A 14,175-nucleotide genomic window follows, 5' to 3' on the forward strand; every position below is an offset into this window, starting at 1 on the left:
AACAAAAACCCACCAAACACCAGTATCAACACACTGGAATTAACTGCTAATTATGTGTTTCATCGCCTAGCAGAACTGTTTGGATCATCCTTCTAGCTGCTGCATCAAAGGAAGAACATGGTAAAGCAGGACAAAAAACCCTACTGTAGTTCTACACATGTTCTTTCTGCTGCACACCAGGGAAGAGGTATCCGGGAAACTACCAAGTGTTATAAATGAGTAGGTTAGGATATCCTGAGCAATGGCTATGGAATAATGACCTACTCATCTGAACAACTTGAACACATCGCTGCTTTTTATGGTGGATAGCAACTAGACAAAATGAGCCTCTAATATTATTAGAAGGTTTGCACACCCAATAAAATTTGTAAGACTTCTGTCACAATCAGAATATGCAAAGTTTTCCTCCTTTAGTTGTGGGACAAGACATGGGCTTGGAGCACCAAGTTATCTACTTACCAAATAAAATACCCAAATTACTTTGTATATGAAGGCTGAGTCAATCTCAATAACAATTTTATCAAGAAAATAGGTTAATTCAGTCTCAGTAGCATTTGCTCCATCTTCAGCAATGCAGATGAAGGGAACTCTTTCTTTAAGTGCACATGCACTTGTGGCTCCAATACTCCTCTACAGAACTAAACACTTCCATTTCTTGTATTGCAGTACACTAATAAAATTTTGAAAGAAATTGGGTAAATTTTCTAGTGTTTCTTTGAAAGTTTCTAGCTATGATACCCACAAGTCATACTCCAGGAGATTTTTTGCACCCTTAGTTTTGCTCCTCAAATACTTTTATTTCTGTTCAGAAACACTCTTCTACCAATCTCATTTTGACAGATCAAAAAAACCCTACAGATTTGTTTTTAGAAACGTTCTTGGAAAACAAGAAATCAAAATGTCTTCACTCTATCCAACAGATACACACTTCGTAGCTTTGCTAATATATGCAAATTGTCTGATTGCTTGAAATTACTGATTAACCAGGCTGGAGAGCTGATTACCTGATTATCCAAGAGAAAAATAATCTAGCATGATTTTGTGTAATTTGACAGTCTAGATAATTTCCTAATTAATTTGAGTTTTCAAGTGATTTCAGAGATACTACTGAAAAAGAGAAAAGAGGTCAATTATCTGAATAAAGGTAAGCTTTCCAGGATTTTTTTTTTTCATTACAATAATCATTTGTCAAACATTTTTGCTAGTTATGGACACTTCAGACACACACACAGACAAATGAGAACTTGAACTTCCAAAAATACTCAAAAACCAACCAATGTTAATTCTTCAGTGCTCTTATAAAGATACCTTGTAGAACTGAACATAAGACTAGTGGTGCACTAGTCTGACACATGGCATCAAACTTCCAGTGTTACCAATAAATTCTGAACTACACATGAAGCAATATGTAGCAGATATTTTGTCAATATGCTGAGAGAATAATAAATATTGGAAATACATACTTGCCACTGAAAAGTTGTTGAGTGGATATGGCAGATCCACATCCTGGGGCTTCTCCTTATAGCCTATGAAAGAGCCATCTGTCTTTAGCAGGAAATATCTTGGCCGCCAGTTTTTTATATATTCTCCTAAAGCAGAAAAAAAATGTTCATTAGTACTGTAGAAAAAAAATATTATCAGTGCCTAACATTAATTATACCAAAAACTTTCTAGACAGTTTCAATTTACAGAGAAAATCTTAACTCTCTCCAAAAAAAGAGAAAATGGAATCGCAGTGGTAAACCTGGACTATACAATGATGCCTCTGCAATAAGAAGCTAAAAGCACTGTACAGTAATATTCTATAACTCTAAATTTTATCACATGGTACTCTTCAAAATCCTACACCTTTACACCTATAAACAATTCAAAATTTGCTGCAGGCAAAAATAAGCACTACAGCTTGAAATCTAAATTACTAAAAAGGTACAACATTTATCCTGCTGAGATAAAGCAAAACCCATTAATATCCTCAAAACATATACTAAGCAAATACAAGAAGATGGGGGGTAATGGGAGAACCTACACAAAATATACTTAAATATATCTGAAAGCAAAAGGAATAAAAAAGAAAAAGGCAGTTACTTTTGAAGACGTAAGTCCACCAATAAACCCACCACCTCCACCTTCCCCCTGCCCCAGTCCAAGTAAAAGATTCTGGTATTCAGGACCAGACACACACTGAACAGAACCACAAAGACATAACAGCTTAATTAATGCCATTTATTTGCTATTAAAGGGTGAAAACCTTCTTTAATAGAATTATACTTTACAATGCTACACAAAAATCTCACCAACATTTTTAAAGTGCAATTACTCAGTTAAATACAGTTGAGTTTAGATCTGCCCAACTTTCCCCCGTCTTTAATTTCTATCAACTCTGCAAAGTAAATCACACTTGCACAAGTACTTACTAAGACTCTGAGTAAGTAATTGTTTCATCATGATACTAGTGAACATTTTAAGAAAGAAAGTGTATGTAACAAAGGAGAATTTCCAGCTGTGCCTAGAATTTCTCACCATTTGCTAAAGGCTCAGACCTGACCAGTACCTGCTCTGGGGCTAAGCCCAGCCCTTCAGTGCCATTTATCACCTCAGCACCCTGTTAACTGTACAATAGCTATGTAACATTTAGACAATTCAAAGTTCAGAAAGAACTCTACATCCATCTGACATGGAGATTACTCCATTAACGGTTAATCTAAAAATTCACTAGTCGCATTTTCACCTATCCATTAGAGCAACCAACTAATCGTCACTGAAGTTCAAAATGGGAATTCTTAATGTGGCCTTGCTGAACTTGATCACAACTTTCAAGGATTTTGATGATGCCTGTGGCTTAAATCAAACTGCAGCCACTAACATTTCTGAATGTCAACATGTACTTAAGCAAAGAACCAGGTTAGGGAGTAGGAGATGGAGAAGAGGAAAGAGTGAGAGAAATGAACACCAGGCTACTCGTGCTGAGGTGTGTTTCCTGGCCCTCAGTAGCAGAACTCTTCCTATTTAGCCCCAATTCTAGATAGCAAGGTACCTGCTTGGTTTTGCTATCTAGACATTTTCATATAAATAGAAAGAAAATTGGAAAATTCAAAGTGTTACTTAATTTGACCATAAAATTAATAGAGCACATACAGCTCTAGTTACATTTGTATTGACTGAAAGCTTTCTGTCTCTGATCTCTGGTGCTAGCTCAGCTGGGAACGTCATAACTGACATTGCCAGTCTGAACTGAGTTCTCAATGGGAAATCCCAGCTAACATAAAAGCAAGTAATGAAAATAAACATTTAAAAATACCATAAAATAATAACGTAAAGAATCACTACAAACAAAACAAACAAAAAAAACCCACAGGTGTGATATTCCCACAAGTGCAGTGTGGGAAAACAAATTTGTAACTTTAATACCAACAACAGTGAAAAACTATATCATCATTACATGAAAAGGTAAAGACATTTCTTGAACTAAGTTTGCTGAATAAATTAAAATGAAATAATCATAGGCCTAAGTAAAGGTGCGACTCACATTTTAAGAACATTTAAAATATGCCCTGTGACAAATTTGCTGATATCTGCACGGGCTCAAAAGTTGAAGCCAAAACAAAACCTTATATATCAGATCATCCAAAATCAGTTTTTAAAGTATTAACATCCTAGTTGCTTTCTTAAACAGACCATACAATTCTAATAAACTGTTGTAACAGTGAGTGACAGTTACAAGAGAAAGCACCTGTGACCAGATTTAAAAATCTATCAAGATCTTAGCCTTATCTAGAAGGTGCGTTAACTGGAAAGGCAGGCACCTAAAACTGCTAAAGAAGACTTCAAGAACAGCATGGAGAGAGAAGACCAACATGCTTAAAACAGGTCAGCCATCCAACAGTTCTGGTTTCAAAGAGAGTCCTCCTTTCTGTACAGAATAAACTGGACAGGGAGATAAGCAGACTCTGCCCTAGGATTAGGAGCTGATAGGGCGAGTACACCCATTAGTCACTTGGGGAAAGAACAGAAGTCGTCGCTTACTCACATACACCCTCTCCAGAACCAAACCTAAACTAAACTAAAGGAGTTAGTTCTAGCAGTGCCCTTAGAGACCCAGTGCACACTTCCCTCATCACTCACTCCCTCTCCTCCTCTTAGGACAACATTTTGGCATTTGCCTTCAACTAGGTACTCAGAGTCTCTTGATCAGAAAACCAAACAGATCTTTTATCATCTACTGAGTTATGCAGCTGATGTTCTGCTTGGAGAAATACCATTAGAGTATGACTAGCACTTCCAAGCTCCTCTGAGGAGAGCTAGCAACTTTGGACAAAAGCTAATCACCAGAAGACATAAATATTGAATGACGTTTAAGTACCGGTTTATCCACGAGCACAGCTGTACCTCTGTCTTCACCCTGCAAACTATAGCCAAACACAAGACATGTAATTTAAAAGCAATTGCAAAACACTATGGCTTCATAAGGATCCATATATTTCTTTCACAGACATATTTCCCCTAAATGGTTCCTCAACATGAATCACGGGCAGACTACTTTTTCAAGATGTTCATACAAACACACACACACACTAAAAATCCTAGTTTTGTCTTGAAATGACCAATATTCCAAGTCCTCTTCAAGGCCTATACATGAATATTTATTATCTGTCCTCTATTTATTTTGTCATTTAATTAACAAATGGGTGAACACTTCTGAAGACTAAAGTAAACAGCGGTATCAGTGAACAGTTCACTTAGCTGCTCAAGTGGTTTAATGGCTCTCAAGATGCACTCTCAGCGTTCTCTTATAACCACATTCCTTCTACATTATCTTCTTAAAGACAGAAAAACATTTTAGTCCATAGTTCTTAATAGACACGTGCTTATTGAACTGCTTTGAAAGATAAATTCTCCATACAAACATACTAAAAGACAGAGTATTTGAAAAGAAAAAACACTTCCACGTCTTCTAACTTACCAGCCTCATATTAAAAGAAAAAAAAAAGTTTATTTTACAGTATGAGCAATATTACATTATGCAAAGGTATCTGGAGTGTTTGTTTATCAAATACTTCAACACAAGCAAATAACAGCAAATTTACATCTGAAATTCATTAATTCAAGTGAAAAGAAATTCCATGAGAAAGTAGAAGTCCAGGCAGGCTAACCAAACCGCAAGATAACCTGACAATCTCATGAAATGGAGCTGTGGTACTTAAAAAAATCAGTGGATCTGCCATAGAAAATTAATCAGTTTGTACCCTGCTTCCTGCTGAGTTAATGTAAGCTAAATTATTATTTTGCTTAAATTTACACCCTTCTAGGCTGAAAAACATGTTCTTTTAGGATCTGTTTATTAGACAGTAAAAGGAGGTCTCTAATTTCAACAACTGCAGCAAAGAAAGCCAAGTAATTCCTACATGATTTTAATTCTAGTCAAAATTTTTTAAGCTACTTGAGAAAAGGGGCACTAGAGTATGTATCTTGCAGATACACATAGACAATACATACATGCACACACAAAATACAAATTTAGAATCAGTTTTAGGTTGTTTGAGTCTGATTTTTTAATAACTGCTGAGAGAATACACCCAAAAGATGAAATAAGACAGCAGTACTTTCTGAAAGCACACGAAAATGCAATCTGATCTTCATGTTAAATGCACCCTCATAACATGCAACTCTTTAATTAATACTGTATGCAATAATACACTAGCTAACAACAGTAAAAGAGAATGCTTAATGAAGGTTTGTTTAGAACACAACCCTCGTGGCTGGATCTGTATTTGCCTCTGTACTGCAACCTTAATGATTTTTCTTTTTTGCCTTTGACAGATAGTAACAAGAATCCTGCCTTCAGGATATTTCAGAAAATATGTTTATTCTAGTGATGCAACATTTGTAGTTTTGATACTGCTGAGCTGCTTCACAAAGAACAGCGTTCTAAGAAACCATGCAAGTAGTAAACAAATCCATGTTAAATGTATCACCTAAAGTTCGTTATTTTTTTACTTCACCTCAGAGCTCAAACTTTCTCTTCAATCATGTACTTCACCTCAAATTCCACAGTTGCTATTGTTAGTCTCACCACTTATAATCCTTAAGCATATGGAAATTTAGTAATTGTGGAAAAATTATTCAGTAATTTAAAATTAATCTTATTATTAAAAACTTAATTTTTAAATCACTTTTGCAAAACATCTACATTTTTCAATATGTAAATGGTTTTAGAGGTGTGAAGGAAATGTCTTTAATATACAGTGCTGATAAGCAACAGAAACCTGAGTTCAAAAACTTGCTTCCTTAAAAGAAGCAACAGCTGCCACACAGACATGAGTGAGAGTTGGGGGAAAGAAAAGAAAAACTACCCCACACCACCACAAACCTTCGAGCAGAGAACACCAAAAATCTGCCTCTTGTAAATTCTTGTCAATTTTGTCAATTTACTAAAATGGATTTAATATAAAAAATACACAAATGTTGTTCTCCCTTCTTTTTTCTCTTTTTTTTTTAAGGCACTTTTTCCTAAATCCAACTCCAGTTCCCCTACACCAGCATTTCATAAACAGAGCTGAAAAAACTAAATTTATCTAAAAGCATTAAACAAAATATATAAAAGTAAAAAAAAACAAACTTCACCATATGCAATTTTTCTTTAAAAGAAACAACTTCAGGTCAAGTAAAATATCAGCAATAATGCCAGTGGTTTGGAGATTGAATTTACTTACCTTGGCCCTCTGAGGGCAGTGTTACCTAACACACGATTAGAAGCACCAGCAGACTATTTGATTAAGTCAGTAGACACTAGTAAACGTAAAGCGCTCCTGTAAAATATCAACTTACTTCTGAATTCATGATAAGAAATCTATAATACAGTGCAAAGCTACTGTAAAAAATAAATGTTTAAAAAACTAAAAAGAATAGCTGGCCCCGTGATTTGATATAGGTCCTTCGATCTAAGGTAAATGTGTAATTATACAATATGCAAAAGATTTGACGAAATCTAACTGCATACCAAAAAATTAAACAAAACTGTGATTTATTTTTTTTTCTAACATACTTTAGCATTTTAAAAGCTATTTTCATTATGTACACCCTTCCAAGTATTTGCTGGCAGTTCAAAGAAAAGCAGAATATTGAACTAATGCTTTTAGATTGTCTTTTATACTGTGAGACAGTAATTATTTATTTATGCTAACTGTTTTCCCCACAGTCCCCAGTAATGCTAAATGACATTTTGAGCACATCTGTACTTACATTAGACAAATTAATTTTTCCAGTCACAACTGGTAAGTAGGAAGCAATTTCATGCCATGTGTGGGCACCAGCTTATACCACAGCTAAGGTCCATTGAGGTCCCTGCAAACTGGGGAATGAATCTGAAAAAGTTCAAGTGTTCTTCCCTGTCCTTTACATGACAACGATCCAGTGCAGATATAAGGAGTGGTCAATTTCTGTTCAGCTGTTCACAGCTGTGTGGCCAGACACCAGTGAAGACCACACAGATGTAAAGACTTTCCAGAAGGCAGTAAGCAGCCTTGGGAACAAGCTCTAGAAGTTCCTCAGCTGAGCAAGGGGAGAGGGAAGAAGGGACAACCCTCTTCTCTGTGCCAGCCAAGAGGCACTGAAGAGTGGGCAAAGGATAGCAACTTTTGTCCAGACGCAGGAGGAGGTAGCGATCAAGGGCCCCCACTAGTAAAACAGAGTATTCCAAGCGGAGAGGTGGAGTCACCAGGTGGGTGAAGCCAGAGAGCGGCTCTTAGTGGGCTCAGCATGCACCTCTAACGCAAAGGGGAGGACTCAGCCTCTCCACAGGCAGTTCTCCCCTGCTCTTACCATGGGCTTTCTCCCCTCCAGGCTCGGAGTGTTCCAGCCAGAAGCTCTTTGGGGTTCATATCACCACCCACCCTGTGTTTTTCATTGCAACTACTGGAGTGAGTCAGTGTCCTCTCTTGTGTAAATGCAACAGCACTTCAGCTCCTGCTGTTTATTCAACTCTTTCCTGTTGCATTAATAATCTTTTATCTAAAATATCTAAAAATCTAGAGGGAAATATTCAATAACAGAGAGACATAGCGCTATTCAAACATCAATGCAGATTTCAAACTGGACATCTACAATATCCACAAAAAACTGTGGATGTGTTTTGGCATCTCATGGAAAACAAATGTGCACAGCACATAATCAATTCTCATATGCACAAAATTTTGTCTTTTTAAAAAATTGTACCAGAAATACTGAGTTAGCTGACATCCTGGCAAATTGAGAATTGACCTTTTCCATGTCCATTTTGAGCCAACAGGAAGAAAAACTTGCCAGTCTCAACATCACCCTCACTTTCCCCTCAGTCTTGAAGGATAAGAATTAGAACAATAAATAAACTAAACAGAAGTTGATATTAACACATGCTGTCTGGTAAAACAGAGACCTGTATTGCACCAGCATCCCTGAACAACAACAAAGATCAATATTTTCTAAATATTCCTGTTATTCACAAATAGAAAGCCAAGGTCTATATCCTAGAAAACATTTAGGGACACTGCTCACATTTTAAAACTTTATCTCTTGCATAAGGCTTTAGAGGATCAAAGTCCTAAATGCTACACTATTTTGCTGCTTCTCAAAGCAGCTCTGTAGTTTTTAATAATATGGAGATATATTTGTTGTAAATACAAAAAACACATTTAGAATAGCACCTCACATAATTTTTTTAACAGCAAAAAACCTTCATGTTCTCAGTACTTTTAAATATTTATATTTTTATAAGACTATCAGCATCAAGTGGTACTTTGTTTAACAGAAAAAAAATGACTTTCTTCTGTTTTTATCAAGTACTAGCAGACCAAAGGATTTTTTTTTCAGATTTTGAAAATATTTTAAGAGTAGGACAAGCATACAAATGTTCATCTATAAATTATACTGAGTAAGACAGTCAGCTACAGCAGCAACAGTTTAAATTCATGTACAAATGTATATGGTACATCAGATTATTACATTGTAAATGCATCTTGAAAATGTGAATTAAAAATCTTAATATTCTCTTCTTAGAGCTTTTGGTAAAACAGCCAACTCTAGTTTACACAAGAAATCTCAAACTTTCCATTGTTTGCGAAAGAGTATGATAAGTTTGACAACAGCATTATCATTCAGCTGAGGTTTTTTTGACAGATTAATGTGTTGACAAAAATTATGTGACTTTCTCCTCTTAAAACTGGTATATTTGCTAGCATGTTTTCGCAAAGCAAACTGTCTCACTTTTAAAACTGGCACATTGCAATAATTTTAAAATAGCTCCTCTGACCTTTCTCTTTGCTGCTAGGTGTACTCCTAGCCCCAGACCTCGCCATCTGCCAAAAACCTAACACCAACATCGTTCACCTGCATTTCTTACTCAAGCACATTGCTGAAGTCAACCTTTTTGCTTCATCGTTTAGCCCACATCATTTGCAAACAATCTGTCTGAGATAGCAGAAGCATTCCTCAAACTGCCCGAGTTGCAAGAATAGCTCCATCAGCTCTGTACACATCAGGAGAACTCTTTGGTTGCATGAAGTGCTTCACGGTAAGCAGCAATGTTACTCAGAGTAACCTGGATGTCACACCACTAGTGGGAGAGCACAGAAAACAGCACAATTCTGTGCAGGAGAACAGACAAACCCAACTAACAGGCAAAAAGCAATTCTCCATGTGCAGTGCTGTCGACCTCTGTCTGGGCTCAGATGCAGAAACTGGTACTTGGGTAGCAGGCAGCCACATCTGCATTATCAGTTAAAATTAAGTTGACATAATCCAAAACTGACACCTTCCATCCAGCCATAGTGATGATAAAAGGGGACACCAAATGCTCCCATCAGCAGTCATTGTTATCAATAACCCACAGTCCTGCTGCTTATTAGAACTAAGATGGAAGACACAAGAAAAGGGGTTCCTTTACTTTTGGTGAGGCATTGATGGGACAGGTAGATGGGTTCATTCAGGTAATATTTAAGTCACACTAGGACTGACTGGAAAAGTCTGATATATACTGATAACTTGAACACATATCTGCAACCTCAAACTGTTTCATTTTCCATTTTCTATTTCAATACCAATATTAGAATGTTGAATTTGCACACAATATTTAAGAAGATAATTCATTATTTTAAATTTTCCATTTTTCTCTTCAAAGTAAGAGATCACCTGGGTAAGATAATGATTTTTTCTAGCCTTCTTGGGCTAACTTGATTTCCCTCCATGCTTGTATCCTTTTTCACATTACCCTTGAACTCATCGGCAGCAGAAATCACCAAACAAAAAATAAGAAAAAGATTTTAGTGAAAGAAAGAAAACTCTATTCCTATGGAGCGATTCAAATTTATGTGTAACTGTCAAACATGAAAATATAAGTTATGCCTGACCAGCTCCTTGCCTTTCAAGAAAGAACTGAAAATAAGATCAAACCAAAGAGAAAATTAGTTGCTAATAGTATTCGAACCCCTAGCATTTACTTGTCTACTATATATTACTAGACAATCACCGATTGGCATTTTCTGCATAAGAAAAGCTCAGGATGCAATAGCAGGGGTATGTAACGTATCAGTCTTAAGGTAGCCAGACAAAGCTATGTAAGAATTTGTACAGCACCTGTCCACCAAATGTCTGAGACTGAAATAACTGCATTACTCTTTCTACTTCGACAAGTACCAAATTTATCAAGTTGTTGGTTGTTTTTTAAAACCCACCACATGGAAATATCAAAAGTTTTCTTCCCTACAAGAAAAGGCTCTTTTTAGGAATAAACAAGGGAGGGAGGGAAGATATTAAACTCCTGAACTAATTAACAGAAGTAAAGGAGGCAGTGGGGGACAATGATAATTAATATGTACCCTCCTCCTAACCAGATCTCCACATACATTCATTCTGTATATGCACACACAACAGCAGCATCATAAACCGTCTCAAGTTCTTGCCATTATTCAGTTCGACATCTGCACATGTTTATGCGTCTCTCCAAACAACCTCTTGAACACCCTGCTGGAGCTGTCATTTTTTTCTTCTCCCTATCTGGCAGATGGCAAGTCAACAATCGGCATCAACAGCAGCCGAATATCTCCCCCCTCCATCCGACCCCCCTAAACAGACACAATAATAACTTCTTTGTGCTTCCCCACAATGCAGCTGCTTAAACCATTTCGCTACAAGGCTGCTTTGCCTTAATAAAAAAAAAAAAAAAAGAAAAAAAAAAGAAAAAAAATCCCTTCTGTCAAGTCTAAAAAGCAGCATAATGTTAAGCAAGCTAAAGCCACAGCACAGCTGCAAACGGGCAGACACATTGACAGCTCCTCCCTTAACAAAGCCCTGTGAATTGAAGGGGGTTCATCTGAGGCTCACACAGTAATTAGTATAAAAAAGTCCGACAGCCTCTATTATGCTAGGAAAAAAAAAACTGGACAGAACTGGGCTGCTGTTTTGCGTCAAGAGTTCTGCTGCAGAGTAGATAAATCATGTTGGGTTTTTTTCCTCTCTTTTTAAAGACAGTAATAAGGAGGATGAGAGAAGCTAATTTGAAAACTTGGACACAGTAATTGTACCATATGGTGAGCATTTATCCCTTCTGAAATACACGCTAACAGTCACTTACATGCACAGTGCTTTGTTTTACAGTTGTTATTCTCTCTACCATATTCATAAAATGGATCTGAATATCCGATACTCCAGAGAAGTTGTGTGTAATTAGCAGCGAAACTGCCTGAGCTTAATATATTGGCCTAGCATAGCAATCTAGTTAATTGCAGAAAATCCCATGCCCCCAAATTTAAACAGTGTCCACTTCAAGGATTTTTTATTTCTCTCAAACTGGCTAAACATCACACATAATAAAGTTCAGAGAAGTAATTTATTGACACTAATACTCCTTGATGCTCTTGGCTCTGAAACACATGAGCGGGAGGTTATTTTCTTTTTCATCTATGCAGTATAGAGGAACTAATTCAAGAACCATGTAACAGTAGCCACAAAATACCTCAGTTCCATCATACTTGGGAAAGGAATTGCTCCGTAAACTTAAATGTGAAATTGAACTTCAGCTCGGGGCACGGGAGGGAGACAAAGACTTCAAATCCACTCCCCCACCTCCACCCTCGTCTTCCTCCTGGATCGTATTTTCCAGTATTTTTATTAACAATCCAAACGCTTCATTGATAAGGACCTTCAAAATTTGGAAAATATACCATCCAGCCCTCAGGATCTGCTTGCTCGTTACCACATTCTTCCAGCTTTTCACTCTGTTCATACCATCAAATTATCCTGGAATCGCAGAAGATAAGGAACCAGCTGAGTGAAACAGGGAAAGTGTGGGCATCTTTAAATAAAGGAGACACTGTAGTTAAATGGCAAAAATCATAGAAGTATTGCTTACAGAAAATCAGACGTAGTCAACCTTCAAGCAAGGCACATAAAGTGAAAAATTAACCAGACATAAAATGATGTCTGCAACTGGGGATAACGGCATTTGAAAAGAACCAGAATGTTTTCTTTATATCAGTCTTTACCTCAGAAGACAACAGAAATCTTCAGGTAACAGGCAAATATTTTCAGTGTCTCTGGATCAAAAAAGAGGTATCAGAGAAGAGTACTAAGTACTAAGGAGTCCCAGAACTAGGCAGAATACCTCCACAATTACTAAGAAATTATGAGGTGAAAACTACTGCCAAAAACCAGCTACCCTTCAATGATGACAGTTAAACTGAGGGATTATAAATGGAACTTGAAAAATTCAAGTCAATTGGCTGGATGGTAATCAAAGAAAACTGTTTATAATTCTGTTTTTAATCATACACTTACATAACACAAACCGACATAGAAGAAACACCGTTTCTGAGTAGAAAAATCATGCCCATCATACATACTGGACCTAACTTTAAGCACATTAAGAAAATAAAATTGATAAAGACTGACAATTTATTTCAACTTTTAAAAGCTTTTGATAAGTTTAAAGAAACAGTGGTGTGGAAGAAAAAAGCTGTGTGGTGCAACAGAACAGAAGTAAGAAACTGGACAAAAGGAAGGGAGCAAAATAGGATTACACAGTCAAATTTCAATCCATGATATTCTACAGTTCCCTGCTAGGAACATTTTTAGTTAATATTTACAACAATTATGTGGGATCAGCACTGCATGTACTGCCAGGCAGTAAAACTATACAAGTATATTTTGAATGTGAAGAGTTTCAGAGTGGCAGAGCTAAGCTAGTGAGCTGAGAAACACCAGATGAAATACAGTGAAGATTTACTCGAATTAGTAAGCACTTACAGGAATCACCTGAAATACCCACACACTGTGTTGAGTTTTAAATTAACCACTAAAGAGCAATTAATGTAACCTTTGCCTAAGTATGCAGTATTAAGAAGAAAGAAAACAAAATATTTTCACTTGTAAAGGTACACAATTTTAGGAACACTGAAAATATTATTATTCCATGATAAACAAACGAATTAAAGATTTGCTAACTATATTTTTTAAAATGACAAGAGAACAGAAGGGCTTCAAAGACAAAACACACACAAAAAATAATTGGAGTTAGAGAAAAGCAGAATGAGGAGTAAAAGACTGGATTAGGTTTTGGTTTCAAAGGAAGAGCTATGACAGAAGGATTTAGTGTCACAAATGGCCAACAGTAGAGTATCAGTCATCTCACAGAACACATTTTCACAAGACTTCCGCAACAAATCTTCGAACATTCAGTATCTACAGATCTAGCTGGATTCTGTCACATCACCATGTAACTAGCAGTTTGCACCATGGCAATGCCAGCCTCTCTCCCACCAATTCGGCACCCAACAGCTACCAGCACCTTCAGAAAGAGCCAGCCTGTCTTTGAACTCTGTGAGACACCTCTGAACTCCTGGGAGCACTTTTTCTGAAAATATGAAAATCTCACATTCAGGAAATTGGAGCAAACATTCAACATAGGCAGGTTCTTCCTTTAGCTGCTATGCATTTTTGTCCTAGCACAAATCTGGGAGTACTGATGGTGAATTAAAGTCTCAGTCCTTGGTCACTTCGGTTCATCTTAAATATAACCTACCACCAGCACAGAGAGTTTTGGAAGGTGACAAATGCTTGCGAATGAAGGGTGCAGTCCATCCCATGCAGCTGAGGCAGGTCTACAACATGATCAAATTGAAATCACACCCCAAGAAAATGGGTTTTGAT

At 36.8% G+C, this 14,175-nt stretch overlaps 1 protein-coding gene across 1 annotated transcript in view; it reads right to left on the minus strand.

Annotated features, from left to right (window-relative positions):
- Positions 1 to 14,175, minus strand: part of AKT3 (AKT serine/threonine kinase 3) — a gene marked incomplete at its 3' end in the record, with an annotated part of 153,099 nt that overhangs the window by 64,253 nt on the left and 74,671 nt on the right. Inside the window, exon 3 of the mRNA XM_080342165.1 lies at positions 1,464 to 1,589. Coding sequence (XP_080198291.1) covers positions 1,464 to 1,589 — 126 coding nt within the window. The remainder of the gene's footprint in view (positions 1 to 1,463; positions 1,590 to 14,175) is intronic.

The sequence above is a fragment of the Nesoenas mayeri genome (genome assembly GCF_963082525.1).
Source record: "Nesoenas mayeri genome assembly, chromosome: 3".
NCBI classification, from domain to species: domain Eukaryota; kingdom Metazoa; phylum Chordata; class Aves; order Columbiformes; family Columbidae; genus Nesoenas; species Nesoenas mayeri.